This window comes from Rana temporaria, chromosome 3, assembly GCF_905171775.1.
Source record: "Rana temporaria chromosome 3, aRanTem1.1, whole genome shotgun sequence".
Taxonomy (NCBI): Eukaryota; Metazoa; Chordata; class Amphibia; order Anura; family Ranidae; genus Rana; species Rana temporaria.
In genome coordinates, this window is record NC_053491.1 from 438,079,637 (window position 1) to 438,107,562 (window position 27,926).

The 27,926-nt window shown below is 45.6% G+C and overlaps 1 protein-coding gene across 2 annotated transcripts in view; it reads right to left on the minus strand.

The window, feature by feature from the left end:
- RAVER1 (ribonucleoprotein, PTB binding 1) overlaps window positions 1-12,927 on the minus strand; it is a 43,028-nt gene extending 30,101 nt beyond the window's left edge. For both annotated transcript variants that reach the window (XM_040346413.1, XM_040346412.1), the window contains exons 1-2: window positions 12,645-12,927; window positions 917-983 (exon numbers count right to left, since the gene is read on the minus strand). In XM_040346413.1, the coding sequence (XP_040202347.1) occupies window positions 917-983; window positions 12,645-12,872 (295 nt within the window). In that variant the 5' untranslated portion in view covers window positions 12,873-12,927. The remainder of the gene's footprint in view (window positions 1-916; window positions 984-12,644) is intronic.
- Window positions 12,928-27,926: the final 14,999 nt, after the last annotated feature.

The following is a 27,926-nucleotide window of genomic DNA, read 5'->3' on the forward strand; positions in this document are numbered from 1 at the left end:
CTTAGCCGCACGTCAATCATCTACGCCTCCTCCCCGCGGGAGTCCGGAAAGTAAAAAAAAAAAAAAAAAAAAAAAAAAAATGCATATGGTACATGTCGGCAGTATGCTGGTTGGAATGGTATATAATTGTTTTAGGGTGAAGCTCCGCTTTAATACTGTATAGAAATAGGGTGGAGCTCCGCTTTAATACAAGTACATTTACCTGCCAAGGCATCCAGCAATATCCTCATCCAAGCCGATTCCTAAATCAGCTTTGTGTGCAGGCGCCAGCACCTCAAGTAAGGGAAACCAGAAGTGAAGCCTTAACCTTGCGGCTTCACAGCTGGTTTATTAACTGCATATGCACGAGTCATGCTGTACCTTGTGAATGTTCTCGTCGTAGTCTTCTGGGACCTGTGATGTGTCCCAGAAGACTGCATGGGGTCTGAACTTCCAGCTCAGATCACTGCATCATTTATCAATCTAAGAAAGAAGTGGGTACCTGTCAACACCAGGTACCAGCTCCCACCCAGAAAAGTGCCAAGTGTGCAAACAAGCAAAACATCCCTCTTCAGGTGGCACTCTGCTTTAAAGACATGTATGAGCCATGGGCAAGAAGTATATAGAGGGCCTTACATGATCTTTTCTATAGGCAGAGGAAGTGATCAATGCCATTAGGTTTTACAGACTACATAGAAGCCACATAAGCCCCCCTTTCCAATGCTGTCCCAAACCAACACCTTCACAGGTGTCCAGATCGCATGGTGAATTGGACATGACCCTAAACCTACACATGTGGTTCCAAGAGGATGGTAGCCAAGGGCACAGACCCTCTTCACCCTCCATGTATATCATTCCTACATTGTGAGTTACCTAAACACATACTTATTCTATTTTCATCAGAATTTGTCCAGGTAAAGCGACATTTGGTTCTTACCAGTTCCTTTATATTTATCAACAAAACAGTATTTCAGCTCATAGTCTGCCAGTAGGTCATGGACTTCCTGCAAAAAAAAAAAAAAAAAAAAAAAATTGAATTTATATGCCACAATATTAAAGTGGAGTTCCACCCATAAATATAACATTACATCAGTAGTTTTAAAAAAAAGTCATTAGTCCTTTAAGACATTTTTTATTTTTTTTAGATGCCTTCAAAGTGTTGTTGCTAGGCAGAATAGGTAATCTTCCCACTTCCTGCACCTAGGTGCTTAAGCTTCCTAACCTACACCGCACAGACTCCTGGGAATGTAGTGGGTGTAACTTTCCAGGAGTCTGTGCACTCCCCAGTCTCAAAGAATCATGTGACTTCGACAGTACAGGTGCTGTAACCTGATCTGAAACCTATTACACTGCTTGTGCAGCACTGAGCATGTGCGAGATCTGCAAGGCTGAAATCCAGGAAGTCATACAGTCTGGCTTCATGATGCCCACACTTAAGATGGCCCCAGTCAATTTCTATGTTATAAAGTGTCTAAATGCTGTAACAACCTAACAAAACAGACCTTAGTTTACAGACTAACTTTACTAGAATACATTAAGCTTGTGTATTACAGGGGTATTTATATTTAAAAAGTGAAATTGTGGCCGGAACTCCACTTTAAGGCTAGCGCATGCATCATTTAGATGAAAGTCTGATCAGAAGTAAACAATGAAGCTGGTAAAGTGAGGACTTGTGCCCAGACTACACACTAAAGTATTTACATATACTCAAGCATTAAAAGCAAGCCATCATTCAGCTTTGTACAAAAATAAGATAAGTGAGGGAGTTTAAAGGAGATGAAACTTTCACAGGTCACCCAAATCTCAGTCATCACTATGCAAAGCTGTTTAGTATTGAATAAAGAAAAGTCGGACACTGTCAGGTGTTTGCCCATCATGTCTCCATTGGAGATACATGGAGCTAAAAATTCACCAATGCCGCATACATAACCACCAAAATAAACTAAAATAAATTAGGGCTGAAACAAAAATTATAAAAATTAGTTGGCCTGCATACAGAATGCATAACACACACACACACACACACACACACACCTCTCAGCAAGTGTCTGGAAACTTGTGAATGTGAGGAGCAACACCACATGGGACATGTAGTCCTGGACAGATAAAGGATCAAGGCCCCTTTTCACACTGGCTTTGCGATCAGGTCCACCTGTCAGTTTCAGGCGTACCCGATTGGAGGATCCATTCACTCCTATGGAGCCGCAGATGTCAGCGGTGACATGTCTGCTGACACCTGCTGCCATCCAATCCAGATGAATGGGGACCCCATTTCCCAATCCGTCTGGTGTATCTACTGGGATCAGATAAAAAATTAATAGGCAGTCAGTTTTCAAATACATCTCCCCAGAGGAAAGCAGGGCTCCGACAGGTCCATCTCAGCACAGTGAGAGAACACGGACCAGTCATCCGCCTGCTCAGTGGTGATTAACGGATCGATCCCTGGCTGAGCCAGGTCTGCTGGGTGGATCGCCCATGTGAAAAGCACCCTTAAAGTAGATACCCCAATGCATTCTCTTCTGTGACCAGATGGAGTAATAAAAAACGGTTGATTTTAAAAGCGGCGGTCCACCCCATTTTACATCACATTGCAGCAACGTAGTTACTGTTGAGCATGCGTGGGAATGAGCAAGGGATGCTGGTAGCTCGGCATCAATGGAATCAGGAAGTAAATGCTTGTAGGCTTCAAATGCCCACAAGCAAGATGAGAACGCCCGTCCCGATTTTATCAAATCTTTTCAATGAAAATGGACATTGGGCAAGCCATTTATCCAAAACAGCGAGTTTGCAAGAGTCAATGTAATGTGTTACGGTTTAAAAGAAAAAGGCAGTGGACCTCCGCTTTAAACACGGCAAGCGGTCCCCTTTCTTCCCTGGAGCAGTGTCAGGAGCTTAAACCCTTCCCTACCCATATTATCCTTTTGCTATACATACAGAGTGGACTAGATGTTGTGAAGTGCAAGTTTGTGAAAATTGTGTCAAGCATAATAAACACCCACACACTAAACGTTTGAGTTATTCCAGAAAAATATCCATTCCTCTTGTGGGCTGGACACTTGTGCTTGTAGTGTCTCATCTCTACCATACGAGATCTGAGACACTGCTGCGTCTAGCTACAAGATCTGAGACACTGCTGCGTCTAGCTACAAGATCTGAGACACTGCTGCATCTAGCTACAAGATCTGAGACACTGCTGCGCCTAGCTACAAGATCTGAGACACTGCTGCGCCTAGCTACAAGATCTGAGACACTGCTGCGCCTAGCTACAAGATCTGAGACACTGCTGCGCCTAGCTACAAGATCTGAGACACTGCTGCGCCTAGCTACAAGATCTGAGACACTGCTGCGCCTAGCTACAAGATCTGAGACACTGCTGCGCCTAGCTACAAGATCTGAGACACTGCTGCGCCTAGCTACAAGATCTGAGACACTGCTGCGCCTAGCTACAAGATCTGAGACACTGCTGCGCCTAACTACAAGATCTGAGACACTGCTGCGCCTAACTACAAGATCTGAGACACTGCTGCGCCTAACTACAAGATCTGAGACACTGCTGCGCCTAACTACAAGATCTGAGACACTGCTGTGCCTAACTACAAGATCTGAGACACTGCTGCCCCTAACTACTAGACAAGATTTGCAGTAAGACTTGGCGACATCACTAGTTTTCTTTGCTGGAGAGGATGCTGCACAGGACAACGTGCTGTGCAAGGATCATTATGGTTTTGTTTCATGAATTCAGGGAATTTGATTGCTGAACACACTAAAGCCCATTTCACACTGGGGCGGGAGGTGCGGTGCCAGTATAGCACTGCTATTTTTAGCGGTGCTATACTGTCGGAATTGCGGGGGTATTCGGCTGCTAGCGGTGCGGTTTTAACCCCCGCTAGCAGCCGAAAAAAGGGTCAATACCGCTCGCAATGCGCCTCTACAGAGGCCCATTGTGGGCGGCATTATCACGGTGTCCCATTGTTTTCAATGGGAAGGAGTGGTAAACACACTGCTCCAAAAATGCTGCTGGCAGGACTTTTGGAGCAGTCCCACTAGTGCCCTTGGGCTTTCACATTGAGACTGTGGGGCAAGGGTTTTTCAGGCGGTATTTAGCGATAAACCGACTGTGAAAGGGGTCCAAGAGTCCCACTAGAGGCCCAACAGGCTTATTAAACCTAAATAGAACATCTGTATAGAGCCAAACCTATAAGCAGTGAGCAACCGGGACCTTTTTATAGACACACACACACACTTTTTAAAAACATTGTCAGTGCTAGTAGACAAGTAGAAACATTGTAACTCTTCCTTCTTAGAAGAAAGGGATACAACTTGTGTGTAAATGCAGGAAATTTACCCACTTAAGCCCCGGACCATATTGCTGGTCAAAGACCAGAGCACTTTTTGCGATTCGGCACTGCGTCGCTTTAACTGACAATTGCGCGGTCGTGCGACGTGGCTCAAACAAAATTGGCGTATTTTTCCCCACAAATAGAGCTTTCTTTTGGTGGTATTTGATCACCTTTGCGGTTTTTAGTTTTTGCGCTATAAACAAAAAGAGCAATAATTTTGAAAAAAATATATATATTTTTTACTTTATGCTATAATAAATATCCCCCAAAAATATTAAAAACAAGTTTTTTCCTCAGTTTAGGCCGATAGGTTTGCGCAAAAGTTCTAGCGTTTACAGAATAGGGGATAGTTTTATGGCATTTTTATTACTATTTTTTACTAGTAATGGCGGCGATCAGCGATTTTTATCAGTACTGCGACATTATGGCAGACACTTTTGACACATTTTTGGGACCATTGGCATTTTTATAGCGATCAGTGCTATAAAAATGCATAGATTACTATAAAAATGCCACTGGCAGGGAAGGGGTTAACACTAGGGGCGGGGAAGGGGTTAAGTATGTTCCCTGGGTGTGTTCTAACTGAAGGAGGGGGTGGACTGACTTGGGGAAATGACTGATCGCTGTTCATACATTGTATGTTTGAACAGACGATCAGGCATTCGTCCCCCATTTCTCCCCCTGTTTACACACACACAGCTCCCGGTTCTCGCTTTGTGATTGACATTGGCTGGCGCTGCTGTCAATCACATCCAATGACTCAGCACGCTGGGCCCCAAGCCCACAACAGCTACACACCATGCAAGCGCGGTCACGGAGTTTCGGACCGAGGTGCGGAACCCACGGCTGGGCTCTTAAAGGCGAGGTACCTATACGTGCATGTGCCCAGCCGTGCCATTCTGCCAACGTATATTGGTGTTAGGCGGTCCTTAAGTGGTTAAATAGTCAGCAGCTACAGTAGTTGTAAGGGCCCCCCAAATCTACAGCTCAAACACATTTTTTACTGCCCTTCACCCCTGCCAATTTAGACCTACAAATTTGCCAAGGTGTTACAATATTTGTTACCAAGACTATGGAAAAATAAAACTTGGGTTTCACGTGGATGCTTTCGCAATGCCACTGTGCCCTCCAGGCCTATTTTTACTCCATGGGACACAGCCAGATAGAAATAGAATAAAACGTGTCAATCAAAAGGCATGACAGCGAGTGTTCTGGAAGGGAACACAACCTCAAACTAGAAAAAGGATGACAACTGAAAATCATAATAATGAGTAGAACACAACAACCAGAACCCAGCATGTGATTTTTAACTTTTCATTTTGTATATAACATGACCGGGTGTGAAGCCCTGCATAACCCGATAATCATCCCTGGGTGATGCCATCTGCGTTAGAGAGGGGACTGGAATTTGCGTACGATCCTATTGTCAGGAGGCCACTGACAGGGGAGTATGGGGATCACAGGACTGAATGACAACACTGCAGGGCACAGCTGTACGAGAGGCCAGGACATCATCCCAACAAAGGGGCAAAGCGACAAACTGCTTCAGGGATCACCAGGTCAGCTCACAGTCCTCTATTCAGGAGCCAGCTTGGGGGCTGACCGCTACAGAAAGGATTATTGGGGGGGGGGGGGGGGGGATCACTTATTTTACTGGAGGAGAGAGGAAAGCACAACCAAGCTACTTCATGAATAATCTGAATATCCAACACTCCACACAACACCAATCCCAGGAAAAACGCCTTCAAAGTTCTGCAAAAATGCCATGTCACCATTAGTGTCTTAAAAGCTATAAACTCCACACACACACACACAATGGGGCTGATTTACTAAAGGCAAAGGGACTGCACTTTACAATTGCAGTTTCTCCAGAGCTTAGAAAATATGAGGTAAAGCTTCAGTTAAGAATACCCAATCAAACCCAAGGAAGAACAAAAAAAAAAAAAAAAAAACGTAACGCCCAATTTTTTTTTAATAATGTGAAAGATGAAGTTACACAGAATAGATACCCAACTTGTCACGCTTCAAAATTACACACTTAGAATGGCGCCAAACTTTGGAACTTTAAAAATCCCCATAGGCAACGCTTTACATTTTTTTTTTACTGACAACATGTTTTGAGTTACAGAGGAGGTCTGGGGCTAGAATTATTGCTCTCGCTCCAACGTTCATGGCAACACCTCACATGTGTGGTTTGAACAGTTTTCATATGTGGGCAGGACTTATGTATGCGAGCTACTGGGGCACTTAAAAAAAAAATGTATGTATGTATGTATGTATGTATGTATGTATGTATGTATGTATGTATGTATGTATGTATGTATGTATGTATGTATGTATGTATGTATGTATGTATGTATGTATATATATATATATATATATATATATATATATACTTAAAGTGGAGGTTCACCCGAAAACTTAATTTTTAATATTAGATTGAGGCTCATTTTGTCTAGGGGAATCGGGTAGTTTTTTAAAAATCGAAGCAGTACTTACCGTTGTAGAGAGCGATCTTCTCCGCCGCTTCCGGGTATGGTCTTCGGGACTGGGCGTTCCTATTTGACAGGCTTCCGACGGTCGCATACATCACGTCACGATTTTCCGAAAGTAGCCAAACGTCAGTGCGCAGGCGCCGTATAGAGCCGCACCGACGTCCGGCTACTCGTGACACGATTTATGCGACCGTCGGAAGACTGTCAATCAAATAGGAATGCCCAGTCCCACAGCCCATACCCGGAAGCGGCGGAGAAGAACGCTCTCTAAAGCGGTAAGTACAGCTTCGATTTTAAAAAAAACTACCCGATTCTCCTTGACAAAAATGAGCCTCAATCTAATGTTAAAAATAATTTTTCGGGTGAACTCCCGCTTTAAATTTTTGACACTTCAAAAAAAAAAAAAAAAAATTGGATCACTTATTCCTATTACAAGGAAATGTAAATCTCCCCTGTAATAGGAATATGGCATGACAGGACCTCTTTACAGTGACATATAGGGTCAATAAGACCCCACATCTCACCCCCCCACCCCCCCAAAAAAAAAAGAAAAAAAAAAAAAAGAAAAAAAAAAAAAAAGAAAGAAAAAGCTTCATGGCCGAAGCAGCGCTGCTTTTTGAATGCAGAGGCCGGACATAACATGGTGTAGGGCCTACACCATGTTATGTCCGGCCTCTGCATTCAAAAAGCAGCGCTGCTTCGGCCATGAAGCTTTTTCTTTCTTTTTTTTTTTTTGTTTTCACAAATCTTGCAGTGTCCGGAGACCCCTGTTTTACTTTCCTGAGCCCTGAATTTCCGTGGGCGTGATCCCGTGTTGCTGCCTCTACAGCTTGTCGGCTCTTCATTGGATAGATTGATGGCAGCACAGCCATTGGCTCCCGCTGCTGTCAACCAAATCAATGATGCTGCTGCCGGGGGGCGCTATGGCCGCTGAGTGTATGACTCGGGCCCGCAAGGTAACCCCCTCGGGAGAGAGCTTCCTAGAAGGGGGTTTATCTATCACGGGGAGGAGCTGCTGTGGGACCCCACAACAGCCGGTAAAGAACTTCCTCTGCTTTGTGGTGGTATATCTGCCTGCAGCTACAGGCGTCATTCAGATATCTGCATTTTCAGTCAGCGATTCCCTACACTGTAGGGAATCGCTGACTGAAAATGCAGATAGCTGAATGACTCCTGTAGCTGCAGGCAGATATACCACCACAAAGCAGAGGAAGTTCTTTACCGGCTGTTCTGGGGTCCCACAGCAGCTCCTCCCCGCAATAGATAAACCCCCTTCTAGGAAGCTCTCTCCCGAGGGGGCTACCTTGCGGGCCCGAGTCATACACTCAGCGGCCATAGCGCCCCCCGGCAGCAGCATCATTGATTTAGTTGACAGCAGCGGGAGCCAATGGCTGTGCTGCCATCAATCTATCCAATGAAGAGCCGACAAGCTGTGGAGGCAGCGACACGGCATCACGCCCACGGAAATTCAGGGCTCAGGAAAGTAAAACAGGGGTCTCCGGACACTGCAAGATTTGTGAAAACAAATAAGGCTTTACAACCCCCTTTTAGCTCTGGAACAACTGCTCTTGCTTTAGTAAATCAACCCCCAATGACCAATACAGTTGGTGGGCCAGAAGAATAGATAAGGGGCTCATTTAGACAAGTATATGCAATAAACACAGGATACTGCTGGCAACAAGATCCCCCATTTAAAGTTTTCCATATGCTGTAGGCACGTCAGTTTAAAAGCATACAGCATTACTGGAGTCCATGTAAATATCAACCATTACGAGCTATTTTTTACACGGTGGTCCTAAATGAGGCACACAGGCAGCTGCACTGAACGTAAATGACATCAGCCAATTCTAAATGTCTGAAGGCGAGGGAATGCTGCGCCATCGCCTCATCCAGGACCAACATGCAAATATCAATAGCATCAGCCGATTTACACATCAGGCCTGAGCAGCAGCTACTAACAGGGTGCCATGTACGGAAAGGTTACAACAAGTGTAACAAATGTGGGGTTCTCCCTACTTGTATGGGGACTATTCCAGGTAGGCACCATTAAAGCGGTTCTCCACCCTAAAGTGAAGTGCCGCTGATCGGAACCCTCCCCCCCTCCGGTGTCACATTTGACACCTTTCAGGGGGAGGGGGGTGCAGATACCTGTCTAAAGACAGGCATTTGCACCCACTTCCGGCCCGGCATTCGGGCAAAAGACGGGCATTGCGTCACATCCCGTCGCCCCCCCCCCCGTTGTGTGCTGGGAACACTCGGCTCCCAGCACACAGCGGGAGCCAATCGGCGCATGCACCGTAGGGAACCAGGCAGTGAAGCCGCAGCACTTCACTTCCTGGTTCCCTCACCGTGGATGGAGGGGGGAGCAGCAGGGTGACGAGCGATCGCTCGTGCTCTGCTGCGGAAGGTGCTGGACTCCAGGACAGGTAAGTGTCCTTATATTAAAAGTCAGCAGCTGCAGTATTTGTAGCTGCTGGCTTTTAATATTTTTTTTGGGGTGGAACATCCGCTTTAAAGTGGTTGTAAACCCTCTGATCACTTGCACCTACAGGTAGGCCTAGATTTAAGGCTTACCTGTAGAAATATCTCCTTAACCTACACTTTTAAAGGAGATATATTTGCAGAAAACACTGCACCTATGTCTACAGTGCTGGCGCACAGAGCATGCTGGTTTTCTGAATGAATAATGCCGGTCCCACGCACATGCGCGACATTGCCACTCCGGCCAGTCACAGCACCGATACACAGAAGACGAATCGGAGGGGACATGGCGGCGGAGGGGAACGAGGAGTGCTTCGATCTCAGATAAGTGCCACATAATGGGCTAGTATGCTATGCATACTAGTAGGGTTGTCCCGATACCACTTTTTTAGGACCGAGTACAAGTACCGATACTTTTTTTTATGTACTCGCCGATACCGAATACCGATACTTTTTTTTTAAATGTGTCCCCAAATGCAGCCATGTCCCCCCACAAATGCAGCCATGTCCGCCCCACATATATGCAGCCATGTCTCCCATACCTAATGATGATGCCGCGTTAATCACTGTGCGGCGAACATTACAGGCAGCTTTCTTTTGAATAGCCGTTTTCCCTGCCACGCCGTGTAAAGGACACTCCCCATTGCTCAGGATTGGACAGATCCGTCCAAGGGGGAGTGTCTATACACGGCACGGCGGGCAAAAGAGCCATTCAAACTAAAGGTGCCTGTAATGTTCGCCGCACGGTGATTAACATGGCAGCGGCGGATTTGCGATATGCGGCGGGGCGGGGGGCAAGTATTCTATTTAGTCATCGGGGGTATTTGCGGGAGTACAAGTACTACCGCAAATACTCGGTATCGGTCCCGATACCAGTATCGGGACAACCCTACATACTAGCCCATTATGCCTTTCTCTAGTAGGTTTTTTTTTCCCCGGGGGGGGAGTGTTTTACGCCATTAGTCCCCATTCTTATTTCAAAGCGGTTTTATGGTGGAGAAAGGGGAAGAGGCACTCTGGACCCAAACCACCATTAAGTGCAGACTGACCCACCACCTTAGTAAAAGTGAACCTTCAGTGATTTTTAACTTTCCATCTATTAGATCGTCTGCCCTTGTTGTTTTAACACACACACACACACACACACACACACACACACACACACACACACCTTATACAGCCCACTTCCCCATTTCTTGCCTGGTCAGTACCCTAGGCTTATGACATCATGCAAAGCTCTCTCTCTGGTGAAAGTTTTGGGGGGGGTGAGTCAGAGGGCCAATGAGAGCTGCAGTTGTGCCTGTTTGTCCTGAGTAAATCCAGGAAGTGAATAGGAAGCGGCTTCAGCCAGACTCAGAAAGATTTCCGCAGAATATTTGGCAAGTATATATAAAAACATGCAAAGTGGTTGGAGGGAAGCTTCAGAATGGCCAAAACGTTATTACCGTGTTTCCCCGAAAATATTAATTATGTCAACAAAAGACACAATAGGGCTTATTTTCAGGGTAGGTCTTACTATGTATTGTGCAGTCTTCTCTGCCCCTCTCTCTCTCTGCCTGTCAGGAATCCCCAGTGTGAAAATGCTTGTACAATCCTATAATCCACTCTATTACAGTAGTATATAATGTACAATGTGTGTGTTTCTGTAATATAATTGTGCCAAATACCTTTGTTATAGCGCCGCTCTGCGCTTCCGTTAACGGCCGCAGCTCTCTTCCCCGCAATTATATTACAGAAACACACACATTGTACATTATATACTACTGTAATAGAGTTGATTGTAGGATTTTACAAGCATTTTCAGGGTAGGGCTTATATTGCAGCCTTCCTGGAAAATAGCACTAGGTCTTATCTTCAGGGTAGGTCTTATTTTTGTGCAAAAACAATAAGGATGTGGACAGCCGCACTCTAGTAACTTGAAAAAAAAGACGTGCCCTTTATTGGGTACAGGTAAAAATGCACTACAGGTATCAGCACACAGTGGGATAAACAGCTGACGCGTTTCGCATTGAGTGTCAATGCTTAATCATAGCTATGACCAGCACCCATCTGCTTCTGAGTGGACATCAATTACCCTAGTGAGCTCACCTGGAGCGGCAGCTCTCTTACCTGTAGGTCTTATTTTTGGGGAAACCGGGTACAAATAATGTGAGCAGACCGCAATCTGTCTTTAAAGGGGTCGTTTTTAAACTGAAGATTTGTTAACTTTTTTGGACTATTTTTTCGCCTTCGGTCAACAGGATAAACTCAGCACTTTACGATTAGGTTAGTTAACAGATTTTGGTACCACATGTATATTATTAGATGCCCATCATAGGTAAAGGTTTGTCACTTCCACCTTACACACCTTTTCCCAATGTTATACATACCTGCTCTGTGTAGAGATTATGTACAGAGCAGCCCAGATCCTCCTCGTCTCAGGTCCCTCTTCTGTGCTCCTGGGGGGGCACCAGAGCCAAGTGGCAGCTCCGTGTCCATTCAGACAGAGCTGTGGCCTGGCCCTGCCCACTCTTGCTGACCGACAGCAGTGGGAGCCAATGGCACCATGCTGCTATCTCAGCCAATGAGGGGGGAGAGTCCTGGGGCAGCCAAGAAACTCCGACTACAACATCGCTGGATAGAGATGGGGCTCACGCAAGTGTGAGGAGGGCTGCTGCACGCAGAAGGCTTATCTTAATGCATAGAATACAATTTTTTTTTTTTTTTTTTTTAAATAAATCACACAAACGTCAGGAAGAACCGACATTGGTTGTGCTCTCAACCAAACAGTACACTCGTGTATCTTCGGGCAGTCTCGACGCCTCTCACGCTGACGTCCTGGGCATACAGGACGTCAGCGCGAGAGTTGCCGAGCCTGCCCGACGATACACGAGTGTACTGCGCTCGGTATATGTCGGCGCAGTATTCAAACTCGCCGCGGGAAACGAGCGGGGAGGACGCCGGACCCGACGAAGAGGACACCCGAAGCCGCAGAAGGACGCCGGACCCGACGAAGAGGACACCCGAAGCCGCAGACGGATGCCGGACCCGACGAAGAGGACACCCGAAGCCGCAGACGGACGGCGGACCCGACGAAGAGGACACCCGAAGCCGCAGACGGACCCGACGAGGCCGCCGCGCAAGACACCAAAACTGTAAAGTACAACAAAAACTTTTTTCCACAGGATTCACGGCAACTTTAGGGGTGCGCGGTATACCGCGATAAATACGGTATATATTTTATTACAGACAGTTGATAGAGAGGACGACACATCTCAGTGTATTTGGAGACACATTCCCAGGGGGTCAGAGAACACAGGGGCCCCATTATATATATATATATACACACACACATGGCCTCTCCCCTCACCTGGTTGGCGATGTCTCCCGGCAGCCCCTTGATGAGGATCTTCCTCCGGTTCCTCACCTCCCTCTTCATCCTCTCCACCCGGCTCCGGATCCGGATCTCCTGGGGCTCCAGCCGAGGCTCCCCCCTGTCCTCCTCCTCGGGAATGAACACTTCCCCGTCATCCTGGTCGCTCTCCCAGCTCCCTCCGCTGGATTCCCCGGCACCTCTAACGGACACGGCGGCTGCCATCTTGACAGGAAAGTTCGTCCACCTGAGCACAACACTGGTGCTGCGCCCTCATTGGCCGAGTTTAAACCGGCCGGGCGAGTCCGCGCTGATTGGCTGCTCCGGACGCCGCCCCGCCTCCCCTGCGTTGGCATGGTGATAGGGGCGGGATCCGAGGGCAACGTGTTGCGGGCATAGGATAACCAGTAAAGGATTTATCATTCCAACTGTATGTGTGACCACGTGACCCCCCTGTCAGCAGACTCCAGCACTGTGTGTCATACCTCCTCCTGCATTTTTGAGATGAGAACGAGAGACGTCTATTAGTAAAAGTATGTGAACATAGGATAGGACACACCCCTGTCACGCCCCCTTAAAGGAAGTATGTATATGAAGAAAAATGATTAGTTGAACTCACAAGTACTTTCTTTTACTATTCCTTATATTGAAAGTTACAGTTTCAGTTATAGTTTAACCCTTTCATGCCTAAGCCTATTTATGACATTTGGTGTTTACAAGTTAAAATCCATATTTTTGGCTAGAAAATTACTTAGAACCCCCCAAACATTATATATATTTTTTTTAGCAGAGAATCTAGAGAATAAAATGGCGATTGTTGCAATATTTTATGTCACACGGTATTTGTGCGGCGGTGTTTTAAACACAACTTTTTGGGAAAAATTAACTTTCATGAATTTTAAAAAAATGAAAAAGTTAAATTAGCCCATTTTTTTTTTTGCATAATGTGAAAGATGATGTTTCGCCGAGTAAATAGATACCAAGCATGTCACGCTTTATAATTGCACGCACTCGTGGAATTGCGACAAACTACGCTACCTAAAAATCTCCATAGGCGACGCTTTAAACTTTTTTTTATGGTTACCAGGTTAGAGTTACAGAGGAGGTCTAGTGCTAGAATTATTGCTCTCGCTCTGACGATCGCGGCGATACCTCACATGTGTGATTTGAACACCGTTTTCATATGGGGGCGCGACTTCCGTATGCGTTTTCTTTGCTGCGCAAGCTCGCGGGGAGGGGGGCGCTTTTAAAATATTTTTTTTTTCTTATTTTTTTTATAATATTAACCACTTAAGCCCCGGACTATTTTGCAGCTAAATGCCCAGGCCAGGTTTTGCGATTCGGCACTGCGTCGCTTTAACAGACAATTGCGTGGTCGTGCGACGTGGCTCCCAAAGAAAATTGGCGTCCTTTTTTCCCCACAAATAGAGCTTTCTTTTGGTGGTATTTGATCACCTCTGCGGTTTTTATTTTTTGCGCTATAAACAAAAATAGAGCGACAATTTTGAAAAAAATTCAATATTTTTTACTTTTTGCTGTAATAAATATCCCCCAAAAACATATATAACATTTTTTTTTCCCTCAGTTTAGGCCGATATGTATTCTTCTACCTATTTTTGGTAAAAAAAATCGCAATAAGCGTTTATCGATTGGTTTGCGCAAAATGTATAGCGTTTACAAAATAGGGGATAGTTTTATTGCATTTTTATTATTTTTTTTTTTTTACTACTATTGGCGGCAATCAGCGATTTTTTTCCTGACTGCGACATTATGGCGGACACTTCGGACAATTTTGACACAATTTTGGGACCATTGTCATTTTCACAGCAAAAAATGCATTTAAATTGCATTGTTTATTGTGAAAATGACAGTTGCAGTTTGGGAGTTAACCACAGGGGGCGCTGTAGGAGTTAGTGTTCACCTAGTGTGTGTTTACAACTGTAGGGGGGTGTGGCTGTAGGACTGACATCATCGATCGAGTCTCCCTTATAAAGGGGATCACTTGATCGATGCAGCGCCACAGTGAAGCACGGGGAAGCCGTGTTTACATACGGCTCTCCCCGTGCTTCAGCCTCGGGAGCGATCGCGACGGAGCGGCTATAATCGAATAGCTGCGCCGTCGTCCCGGATCGCTCCCCGAGGGAACCCGCCCACCGCACGCAGCGGGGGGGGGTCGCGATCGGACCCCCCACCCACTAGAAGGCAAGGACGTATATATACGTCCTTCTGCCTTTCCGTGCCATTCTGCGGACGTAAATAGTCGTGCGGCGGACGTTAAGGGGTTAAATTGTGTTTTTTTTTTGTTTTTTTTTACATTTTGATCACTTTTATTGCTGTCACAAGGAATGTAAACATCCCTTATGACAGTAATAGGTGGTGACAGGTACTCTTTATGAAGGGATCGGGCATCTAAAAGACCCCTGATCCCTCCTTTGCACTTCAAAGTATTCAGATCACCGAAAACGGCGATTCTGAATACTGTGTATTTTTTAAAATCCGACGCCATTTGCAGCCGAGAAACCCGGAAGTGACGTCATGCCGTCAATGCGGACAGTTAATCAAAGCCGTTTACGGCTTTGTTTCAGAGCGCGCCTGGACGATGGAGGCGCAGGATCGGGGATCGGGTCTCCCGGTGGGACGGGAGGCCCGGTCAGAGCGGCGAGAGGCGGCGGGAGGGGGGATGTCCCCTCCCGCTCCTCCAGCATAACAACCGATCGGCTTTTAGCCGCATCGGTTGTTATGTTTGGATAGCCGATCGCTGGCTCTAAACAACGGTACCGGGATGATGCCTGCGCCTGCAGGCATCATCCCGGTATAACCCCCGAAAGCCGAGGACGCATATATGCGTTCCGTCGGCGTGAAAGGGATTATACTATAAAAAAAAATTGCCATGGTCCGCTAAAGTGTTCTGGTTTGACTTGAAGAAAAGGTGGCAACCCTAAACTCTGGCAATGTTTTAGCTGTTTGTGATATGTACCAGCTCCAAACCTGATGATTGCTGGGTGGCACGTAATGGGCAACAGTGAATGGTCTGTGTCACAGTGGTTCCAGCCATGTGTGGCTCAGTGGCTGCGAATAGGTTCCAGTATCATATTGATGAATGGGGCACTCAGGAGGTCTATAGCTGGGTAGACATGAACTACATCACCTTGTAACTGCCGAAAAATCTCTACAGAACATAATGGAGACATTTGAAGTAGGTGCAGAGTTTCCAGTATAGCTAGGCTCTGTTATATGCACTGCTCCTAGACCATGTCACATCCAAAGGAGCCCTGAGGATATAGTTAGACTATGTCACATCTAAAGGAGCCCTATGGATATATTTAGGTTCTGTCACATCTAAAGGAGCACTTGGGATGCACCGCTTCTAGACTATGTCACATCTAAAGGAGCACTGGGGATATGTCACATCTAAAAGGAGCCCTGAGGATATGGTTTGACTATGTCACATCTAAAAGAGCCCTGGGATATAGTTATACTATGTCACATCTAAAGGAGGCCTGGGGATATAGACTATGTCACATCTAAAGGAGTCCTGAGCATATGTTATATTAAAAGAAGCCCAGAGGATATGTCACCTCTAAAGGAGCCCTGAGGATATAGTTAGACTCTGTCAAATCTAAAGGAGCCCTGAGGATATAGTTAGGTTCTGTCACATTTAAAGGAGCACTTGGGATTCACTGCTTCTAGACCATGTCACATCTAAAGGAGCACTGGGGACACAGTAAGACTATGTCACATCTAAAGGAGCCCTGAGGATATAGCTAGGCTAGGTCCACATCTAAAGGAGCCATAGGGATATATTCAGGTTCTGGCCTCATCTAGAGGAGCACTGGGAGATACAGCTCGGCTCTGTCACATCTAAAGGAACACTGGGGATATAGTTAGACTCTGTCACATCTAAAGGAGCCCTGAGGATATGTCACATCTAAAGGAGCCCTGGGATATAGTTATACTACGTCACATCTAAAGGAGGCCTGGGGATATAGACTCTGTCACATCTAAAGGAGCCCTGAGGATATAGTTATACTATGTCACATCTAAAGGAGGCATGGGGATATAGACTCTGTCACATCTAAAGGAGGCATGGGGATATAGACTCTGTCACATCTAAAGGAGGCATGGGGATATAGACTCTGTCACATCTAAAGGAGCCCTGAGGATATACTATGTCACCTCTAAAGGAGGCCTGGGGATATAGACTTTGTCACATACTATGTCAAATCTAAAGGAGTCCTGAGCATATGTCACATTTAAAGAAGCCCTGAGGATATGTCAAATCTAAATGAGCCCCGAGGATATAGTTAGGTTCTGTCACATTTAAAGGAGCACTTGGGATGCACTGCTTCTAGACCATGTCACATCTAAAGGAGCACTGGGGATATAGTTAGGCTATGTCCACATCTAAAGGAGCCCTAGGGATATATTTAGGTTCTGTCACATCTAAAGGAGCACTGGGGATACATCGCTTCTAGACTATGTCACATCTAAAGGAGCACTGGGGATACATCGCTTCTAGACCATGTCACATCTAAAGGAGCACTGGGGATATAGTTAGGCTATGTCCACATCTAAAGGAGCCCTAGGGATATATTTAGGTTCTGTCACATCTAAAGGAGCACTGGGGATAATTTGCTTCTAGACTATGTCACATCTAAAGGAGCACTGGGGATACATCGCTTCTAGACTATGTCACATCTAAAGGAGCACTGGGGATATAGTTGTTGAGGGCTTGAGAATAAATGACACAGAGGTGGACTCTATGTACTAATTAGGTGACCTCTGAAGGGAATTGGTTCCACTAGATTTTAGTTGGGGGTATCAGAGTAAAGGGGGCTGAATACAAATGCACACCACACTTTTCACATATTTATTTGTAAAAAAAAAAAAAAAAAAAATGTTGAAAAACAATTTATCATTTTCATTCCACTTTACAATTATGTGCCACTTTGTGTTGGTCTATCACATAAAATACATTTACATTTTGATTGTAACATGACAAAATGTGGAAAATGTCAAGGGGTGTGAATACTTTTTCAAGGCACTGTATGTCTACCCCGGGAGCCGAGGTGTTGGGATCTGCAGGAAACTCCGGGCACATACACGATCATCCCCAGAAGGATGAAAGTCATCATATTGTGGTGAATATTGTGCCAATAATTGGCTACAAAAAGGTCTGTAAAGTAAATGAAAGATTACATATGTGTATCAGGTAGCACTGCCCCAGAATGGTGTAGGAGAAGCAAGGTCCACTAGGGGTGCATAGAAACCCGAAAGATAGGGTGACTAGACACAAATGAATGTGGTGAAATAAAAATGAGACACGTGCATTGAAAACTTGTATAAGTGATTGCCATGAAAACGAACTAGGCATCGCCCCCATCCCTCCTGTGTTGCCCTTGCGGCGTGGGGGGATTGGACAGGCGGTTGGCCTCCTACGCATCAGCGCCACATACATGTGGCATCCTTTGTTGGCGAATGGTGTGTGACTTGTCATATACCGTATTTATTGGCGTATACCGCGCACTTTTTTGCCCTGAAAATCAGGGCAAAATCGTGGGTACGCGGTATACGCCGATACCCGCGCCGAGTTTTGAATACTGCGCCGACATATACCGAGCGCAGTACACTCGGGTATAGTCAAGCAGTCTCGGCTCCTTCCGCACTCACGTCCTGGACATACAGGACGTCAGCGCGGGTAGCCGAGCATTGCCGACAATACACGAGTGTACCGCGCTCTGTATATGTCGGCGCAGTATTCAAAACTCAGCGCGGGAAACGAGCGGGGAGGACGCCGGACCCGCCGAAGAGGACAGCGGACCCGCCGAAGAGGACAGCGGACCCGCCGCAGAAGGACACCCGAAACCGCAGAAAGACGCCGGACCCGACGAGGCCGCTGATGGACGCCGCGCAAGACACCAAAACTAAGTACAAAAAAAACTTTTTTTCCACAGGATTGGGGGCCACTTTAGGGGTGCGCGGTATACGCGGGAGCGCGTTATACCGCGATAAATACGGTAACTAATGTTCAAAGTCGCATGACAAATTGGACAAGTGTGAATGGTGCCTAAAAGGTGACTGGGCCCAGATACCACCATGTTTATCACTTTAACCACTTCAGCCCCGGAAGAATTGGCTGCCCAATGACCAGGCCATTTTTTTTCGATACGGCACTGCGTCGCTTTAACGGACAATTACACAGTCGTGCGACGTTGCACCCCAAAAAAATGAACGTCCTTTTTTTTCCCCCACAAATAGAGCTTTCTTTTGGTGTTATTTGGGATCACCTCTGCGGTTTTTATTTTTTACGCTGTAAACAAAAAAAGCGTAAATTTTAAAAAAAGCAATATTTTTTACTTTTTGCTATAATAAATATCATATATATATATATATATATATAAAAAACTAAAAAAAAATTCTCTCAGTTTAGGCCGATACATATTATTCTACATATTTTTGGTAAAAAAAAAAAACGCAATAAGCGTATATTGATTGGTTTGCGCAAAAGTTATAGCATCTACAAAATAGGGGATAGTTTTATGACATTTTTATTATAATTTTTTTTTTTTACTAGTAATGATGACGATCAGCGATTTTTATCATGACTGCGATATTGCATCGGACACTTTTGATGGCATGTTGGGACCATCGTCGTTTATACAGCGATCAGTGCTATAAAAATGCACCGATTACTGTGTAAATGACAGTGGCAGGGAAGGGGATAACTACTAGGGGGCAATGAAGGGGTTAAAGCGGAGATCCACCCGATTTTATTTATTTTTTTTAAAATGCCAACTGCTACAAATACGGTAGCTACTGACTTTTAGAAAATGGAAAATTTACCTGTCCAGCGCACCCGCGATGTTGGCAGCCGAGGCTGAGCAATCGCTCGTCTCTCGGCTGCCCCCGCCGCCATCCTCGGTGAGGGATTTAGGAAGTGAAGCGTTGCGGTTTCACTGCCCGGTTCCCTACTGTGCATGCGCGAGCGTCGCCGCCTGTCCTCACTGGTCCCTGCTCTCTCCTGGGAATAGCGTGTTTCCCAGGCGACAGCGTGGGAGTGGGGGGGGGGGGGATTTGTTCTAACCGCATGCAAATACCTGTCCTAGAGGCATCTACACCCCCCCCCCCCCGAAAGGTTCCAAATGTGAAATTTTTGGGTGGAACTCCACTTTAAGTGTGTCCTAGGGAGTGATTCTAACTGTGTGGGGGGGGGGGGCTGGGCTACGAGGGACATGACACTGATAACTGCTCCTGATGAGAGGGAGCAGTAGATCAGTGACCTGTCATAAGGCAGAACAGGGAAATGCCTCGCACCAGCTAGGCGGCAGATTCAAAGCAACGTAGAGGTATGTTGCGTTGCCTGCCCGTGCCATTCTGCCGACGTATATATACACGTGAGGCAGTCGGCAAGTGGTTAACTTCTAACAGGACCACCAGAGTGTAAATAGAGTAGCTACACAAATGTAAAAACCTCAGTGAGCTACGCTACCTACGAGTCTCAGGGATAGCCCTATCGAATCAAAGTTGCCTCCAGGACTTTGAGTATATGTGTGTGTGTGTATATATATATATATATATATATATATATATATATATATATATACACATATACATATATACACATACCGTATTTATCAGCGTATACCGCGCACTTTTTTGCCCTGAAAAAACAGGGCAAAATCGGGGGTGCGCGATATATGCCGATACCCGCGCTTTGTTCAAACCACTGCGCCGACATATACCGAGCGCAGTAAACTCGGGCAGGCTCGGCTCCTCTCGCGGTCACGTCGTGTGCGTCCTGTACGTCGTTTACGCGAGAGAAGCCGAGCCCGCCCGACTATACACGAGTGTACTCCGCTCGGTATATGTCCGCGCAGTGGTTCGAACAGAGCGCGGGAAGCGGGGATGGCCGCAGAAGGAGGCCGGACCGGACGAGGCCGCCGATGGACAACGGGCAAGACACCGACGAGGGGCATCCAAACTAAGTATTTATTTTATTTGCAGGAATCCTTCTTCAAATTCGGGGGTGCGCGCTATACGCCAGGGCGCGTTATAGCCCGCTAAATACGTATATATATATATACACACACACACACACACACACACACACACACACATATATATATATATATATATATACACACATACATACACACATTATTTTTATATGTACACATACACAGTATCTCACAAAAGTAAGTACACCCCTCACATTTTTTTAAATATTTTATTCACGTGTAAATTTGCTGTCCCCTCAAAATAACTCAACTCAGCCATTAATGTCTAAACCGCTGGCAACAAAAGTGAGTACACCCCTAAGTGAAAATGTCCAAATTGGGCCCAAAGTGTCAAAATTGTGTGGCCTCCATTATTTTCCAGTACAGCCTTAACCCTCTTCCCAGGCATCCACCGTGAATTCGATATGCTCGCCCCATATATTTTTATGGTGACGGCCATACTTGTGGCAGACAGAGCCGTCCATAGCAGTATAGCCCCATCTGTAAAAACTGAATAGGGCAAGCAGAGCACATTTGCAGTGGATGGTCAGCCCAGCTGGGACCATTTACAACAAAGAGGTGGGTGGATCCAGGGAGGGCCAAACAATGAAGGTCTCTGGAGTGGGACTGAAGATCATTTACATTGCAGAATACACTGGCAGGAGGTTGACAATTGTATAAAAAGATGTTGTATTTTAACCACTTGCCTGTTGGGCACTTTCACCCCCCTTCCTACCCAGGTCAAATTTTATATATATATATATATATATATATATATATATATATATATATATATATATATATATATATATATATATATATACATACATACAGGGAGTGCAGAATTATTAGGCAAGTTGTATTTTTGAGGATTAATTTTATTATTGAACAACAACCATGTTCTCAATGAACCCAAAAAACTCATTAATATCAAAGCTGAATATTTTTGGAAGTAGTTCTTTGTTTTTTTTTAATTCTAGCTATTTTAGGGGGATATCTGTGTGTGCAGGTGACTATTACTGTGCATAATTATTAGGCAACTTAACAAAAAAAAAAATATATACCCATTTCAATTATTTATTTTTACCAGTGAAACCAATATAACATCTCAACATTCACAAATATACATTTCTGACATTCAAAAACAAAACAAAAACAAATCAGTGACCAATATAGCCACCTTTCTTTGCAAGGACACTCAAAAGCCTGCCATCCATGGATTCTGTCAGTGTTTTGATCTGTTCACCATCAACATTGCAATGTGCAGCAGCAACCACAGCCTCCCAGACACTGTTCAGAGAGGTGTACTGTTTTCCCTCCTTGTAAATCCCACATTTGATGATGGACCACAGGTTCTCAATGGGGTTCAGATCAGGTGAACAAGGAGGCCATGTCATTAGTTTTTCTTCTTTTATACCCTTTCTTGCCAGCCACGCTGTGGAGTACTTGGACGCGTGTGATGGAGCATTGTCCTGCATGAAAATCATGTTTTTCTTGAAGGATGCAGACTTCTTCCTGTACCACTGCTTGAAGAAGGTGTCTTCCATAATCTGGCAGTAGGACTGGGAGTTGAGCTTGACTCCATACTCAACCCGAAAAGGCCCCACAAGCTCATCTTTGATGATACCAGCCCAAACCAGTACTCCACCTCCACCTTGCTGGCGTCTGAGTCGGACTGGAGCTCTCTGCCCTTTACCAATCCAGCCACGGGCCCATCCATCTGGCCCATCAAGACTCACTCTCATTTCATCAGTCCATAAAACCTTAGAAAAATCAGTCTTGAGATATTTCTAGGCCCAGTCTTGACGTTTCAGCTTGTGTGTCTTGTTCAGTGGTGGTCGTCTTTCAGCCTTTCTTACCTTGGCCATGTCTCTGAGTATTGCACACCTTGTGCTTTTGGGCACTCCAGTGATGTTGCAGCTCTGAAATATGGCCAATCTGGTGGCAAGTGGCATCTTGGCAGCTGCACGCTTGACTTTTCTCAGTTCATGGGCAGTTATTTTGCGCCTTGGTTTTTCCACACGCTTCTTGCGACCCTGTTGACTATTTTGAATGAAACGCTTGATTGTTCGATGATCACGCTTCAGAAGCTTTGCAATTTTAAGAGTGCTGCATCCCTCTGCAAGATATCTCACTATTTTTGACTTTTCTGAGCCTGTCAAGTCCTTCTTTTGACCCATTTTGCCAAAGGAAAGGAAGTTGACTAATAATTCTGCACACCTGATATAGGGTGTTGATGTCATTAGACCACACACCTTCTCATTACAGAGATGCACATCACCTAATATGCTTAATTGGTAGTAGGCTTTCGAGCCTATACAGCTTGGAGTAAGACAACATGCATAAAGAGGATGATGTGGTCAAAATACTCATTTGCCTAATAATTCTGTACTCCCTGTATATATATATATATATATATATATATATATATACACACACATTTTTTGATACAGATAGAGCTTTCTTTGTGGTATTTAATCACCACGGAGACAGAAATTTTTTGAAAAAAGTTAGTTTCTTTTGCCCTGGTTCACACTTGGTACGATTTGGAACGATTTGAGATGCGATTTGACATGTCAAATCGCATCTCAAATCGGCGGCAATTGTTGGCAATGGCACTGTCCTAATCAGTGCGACGCCGCATCTGCGATTTCAAAAAGTAGTTCCTGTACTACTTTTTGCGATTTCGGGCCGCGATTTACATTAAATTGCGGCCGAAATCACGGCAAAATCGCAGCCACGAAATCGCGGTAAAATCGCACATTTTACCGCGATTTTTAATTCGCAGCAGTGTGAACCTAGGCTTTATAAAATTTTGTAAATGTGTAATAAGCTGCACCGATGAGGCCGCACTGAAGGACAACAATCAGCACAAATACGGCGATTCACGAACCTGCGCGCGCCCGACGCAGGCTACGAGAGGTGCGCGTAAGTTCTATGTCCGGCGTAAAGTGAAGCCCCATAAAGGAGGTATAATTCAGCAGCAGACATGTAAAGGTCTGCATCAGGGAACACAAGCCGGCGTATTTTACATTGGACGTGTGTCTGGATGGGCGTAGGTTACGTTCATGGCGTATTCAGTGATCCGGCGTATCTTAGGCAGTTGTTCCGACGTGGTTGTGAGCATGCGCACGGGGATGCGTCCACATCACGGCGCATGCGCAGTTCGTTAAACGTACTTGTCTGGCTCTCAAACCATCATTTGCATGGGGCAAGCCCACTTCCACCTACGCCGTCCTGCGCCTTCGAAACCTACGCCACGCCGACGCAGCATTGGGAGCACTGGCTTCCTGAATTCCATGCTTGCCTCTCTGCGCTGCGTCGGCGTAGCGTACATTGGTTTGCGCTATAGCGGTGTAATGTGCGCCAGCTCTCTGTGAATCTGGGCCATAGTGTTTGTGTGTGGTAGAGATTTATATATATATTATATATACACACACACACACACACACACACACACACACATATATACTGATGTGAGCTTTGGGGGTGCACACCCTATGGTTATCAGAACGAGTCACTTCCGACATGTGATAACATGAGCTGAAAATTTGTGTTGGGGAGGAAGCTTACAGGGAGATAAGCAGAGAGCTTGTCTATTCAGACTACAGCTCTGAATGTTCTTTCATTCCTCTGCCTATGTGGAGGGGGAGGGGGTGTGCCTTTCCTCCAATCGGCTCTCACATAGTGTAAGCCCAGACTCTCCACCCACTGCTGAAACAGGAATAACAATTTCTAACATGATCTGCACTTTCTAAAGAGTGTAGAAAGGGGAAGGCAGCAGATGTACACGTAAAACTTCTGTAGGAGGATCTGTTTAAAGTGTTTGGCAAGTCTATCATTTTTTCACTGCTGGCCCCTCTATTAGAGGCTGGCATACCACACTATGCAAGTCCTTTGTAACAATGAGCGTTCTAAATACCTCTTTAGAACGGTCTTCAGGCTGGTCGCATGACTTGCAGCGCTTTACAGCTCCGAGACATTGCTTCTGCAGGAGAGGCCGTAATCTCCCTCAGACGTCAGCCGGGGAGATCGCGTGACCTCCCGCAGAAGCAATGTTTTGGAGTTGTAAAGCGCTGCAAGTCATGTGACCAGCCTGAAGACAGTTCCTAAAGAGGTATTTAAAACGCTAGTTTTTACAAAGGACTTGCATAGTGTGGTATGCCAGCCTCTAATAGAGGGGCCGGCAGTGACCAATGTAGGGTTTGTATTTTTAATAGTAGCAGCGCGTGGGGGGTTAGGGCGGAGACAGACACGAAGAAGGTGCCGACAGGCAGGAAGGAGGGGTAAGGGGGAGAGCAGAGAGGACAGCTATGTATAACAGAGAGACATACTCTGACCACGGTGGTCAGGGCTGAGCATTCCTGGTTATTGTGGTCAGTACAGAGAGGGGGGATACAGGAAGTGGAAGGCTCAGGGAGTTTTTTTTTTTTTTTTTTTTACAGTTTAGAGGGGGGCAGATTACACAGCACAAGCACTGTGCAGCGTAATCTGCTTTAACCACGTAACGACCGCCGCATGTACATATACTTCCACAGAATGGCACGTACAGGCAGATAGGCATACCTGTACGTCCTGCCTAGACGTGGGTCGGGACCCCCCCCCCCCCCGGGACATGCGGCGGTCGGAAATCGTGTGGGAGCGATCCGGGATGAGGGGGCGGCTATTCGTTTCTAGCCACCCCCTCGCGATCGCTCCCCGGAGCTGAAGAATGGGGAGAGCCATATGTAAACACAGCTTCCCCGTGCTTCACTGTGGCGGCTGCATCGAATGTGTCATCCTTTTATAGGGAGACACGATCGATGACGTCAGACCTACAGCCACACCCCCCTACAGTTCTAAACACACACTAGGTGAAACATAACTCCTTCAGCGCCCCCTGTGGTTAACTCCCAAACTGCAACTGTCATTTTCACAATAAACAATGCAATTTAAAGCGGAGTTCCACCCAAAATTGGAACTTCCGCTTAACCCACTCCTCGCCCCCTTAAATGCCACATTTGGCATGTCATTTTTTTGGGGGGTTAGTGGGGGCTTCAGGAGGAGTGGGACTTCCTGTCCCACTTCCTCCTTCCACTGAGTGGCATCGTAGGTGAATAGCTTAATCGCCTACAGGGAGGGGCTGCAGTAGGCAATCGCCTGGGACACATGACCGGTCCCATGAGATCGCCTGTCCAATGAGAGAGCGCAGCGCCGCTCGCGCATGCGCAGTGGGTGCCAGGCCGTGAAGCCGAAAGCTGTCACGGCCGGGTGCCCACACTTAGGATGAAGACGCCGGCCGGGGGGGGTTAGGGGGGGGAGCGGAGCCCCGGTCGGCGCGTCGCTGGAACGTGGAGCAGGTGAGTGTGTGTTAATTAAAAGCCAGTAGCTACACTTTTTGTAGCTGCCGACTTTTAATAAACACAAAAAATGCCTGGAACACCCCTTTAAATGCATTTTTTGCTGTGAAAATGACAATGGTCCCAAAAATGTGTCAAAATTGTCCGAAGTGTCCGCCATAATGTCGCAGTCACGAAAAAAAAAAAACGCTGATCGCCGCCATTAGTAGTAAAAAAAACATAATAAATAAAAATTCAATAAAACTATCCCCTATTTTGTAAACGCTATACATTTTGCGCAGACCAACCGATAAACGCTTATTGCGATTTTTTTTTACCAAAAATATGTAGAAGAATACGTATCAGCCTAAACTGAGGAAAAAAAATGTTTTTTTATATATTTTTGGGGGAGATTTATTATAGAAAAAAGTAAAAAATATTGAATTTTTTTCAAAACGGTCGCTCTATTTTTTTTTTTTTTACGAAAAATATGTAGAATACCTATCGGCCTAAACTGAGGAAAAAAATTGTTTTTATATAAAAAAAAAAATTCAAACTTTTTGTTTATAGCGCAAAAACTAACCACAGAGGTGATCAAATACCACCAAAAGAAAGCTCTATTTGTGGGGGAAAAAAAAGGACGTAAATTTTGTTTGGGAGCCACGTCGCACGACCGCGCAATTGTCCGTTAAAGCGAAGCAGTGCAGAATCGCAAAACCTGGCCTGGGCCTTTAGCTGCATTTTGGTCCGGGGCTTAAGGGACCAGAATCTGATTTTTTTTTTTGGGGGTGAACACTTTAACCTCTGTGTATTATCTGAGGCTGGGTATATGTAAGGGTTTATAACCACTTTAAAGGAGAAGTAGGGACAAAGCGCTTCATTCTTCCTGTGACCTGACATCAGCCTGTCCAGATTTTGGAGAGATCCCAACTTTAATTGGCAGCTGGCTCAGCCTTCCAGTGTGCCACAGAGAGCCTCAGCAAGCAGCACACTCTCCACAGCCAAGCACTCCAGTGAGCACTTGAGGGGCAGGACAGAGCAGAGAGCCGGTAACAGACAGTCGCTGGCTCTCTGCTCACTGAAGACCGAGAACCGATCAGTGGTCTTTCAATTGCTCGGTACTTGGTCTTAGAGATACTGATGCTTTATATCGCATTGACATGGACGAAATAGCTACTGATGTTCTTTTTTTAAATAGTTTTAACGTGGGATCCAAGAACATCACTTGTAGCGAACCACCTCCTCCACCTCCCCCCCTCTGTGCACCCAGCTGGGTAAAAAAAATTAAAATCCAGCCCCCCCACACATAAACCCTGATGATTGTACTTGTAGCATCAAACAGCAGAACTTGCACAAACGTATCACTGGAATGGCCCCAAGGAATACACAAAACATGGATTCTTTAGATTTTGTTTAAAGGAGTTTATTCACATCAGAGGACAAATGTGTCAAAATACCTGATAAGCAACTTATTTGAAGGCAAGTTCATTTTTCTTTTACTATACAACTTAAAGCTGAACTGGATTCCAGGCAAACCGCTAAATACACAGATGAACTACACATAAGGGAGCTCTTCTACTGTCCATCTAGTCCTGAGATTTACACGGCTCTGCCATATAGCACAGCCTGACTTTACTGCAGTCAATACAGCAGGTCACCTCTTTGTCCCTAGTCTGATTGGAGGAAAGGAAGTTCCTAGTCTATGATTGGAGAATGAAGAAAAAGGAAGTCCCAAGTCTGTGATTGGACAATGAAGGAAAGGAAGTTCCAAGTCTGATTGGAGAATGAAGGAAAGGAAGTTCCTAGTCTATGATTGGAGAATGAAGAAAAAGGAAGTCCCAAGTCTGTGATTGGAGAATGAAGAAAAAGGAAGTCCCAAGTCTGTGATTGGACAATGAAGGAAAGGAAGTCCCAAGTCTGTGATTGGACAATGAAGGAAAGGAAGTCCCAAGTCTGTGATTGGA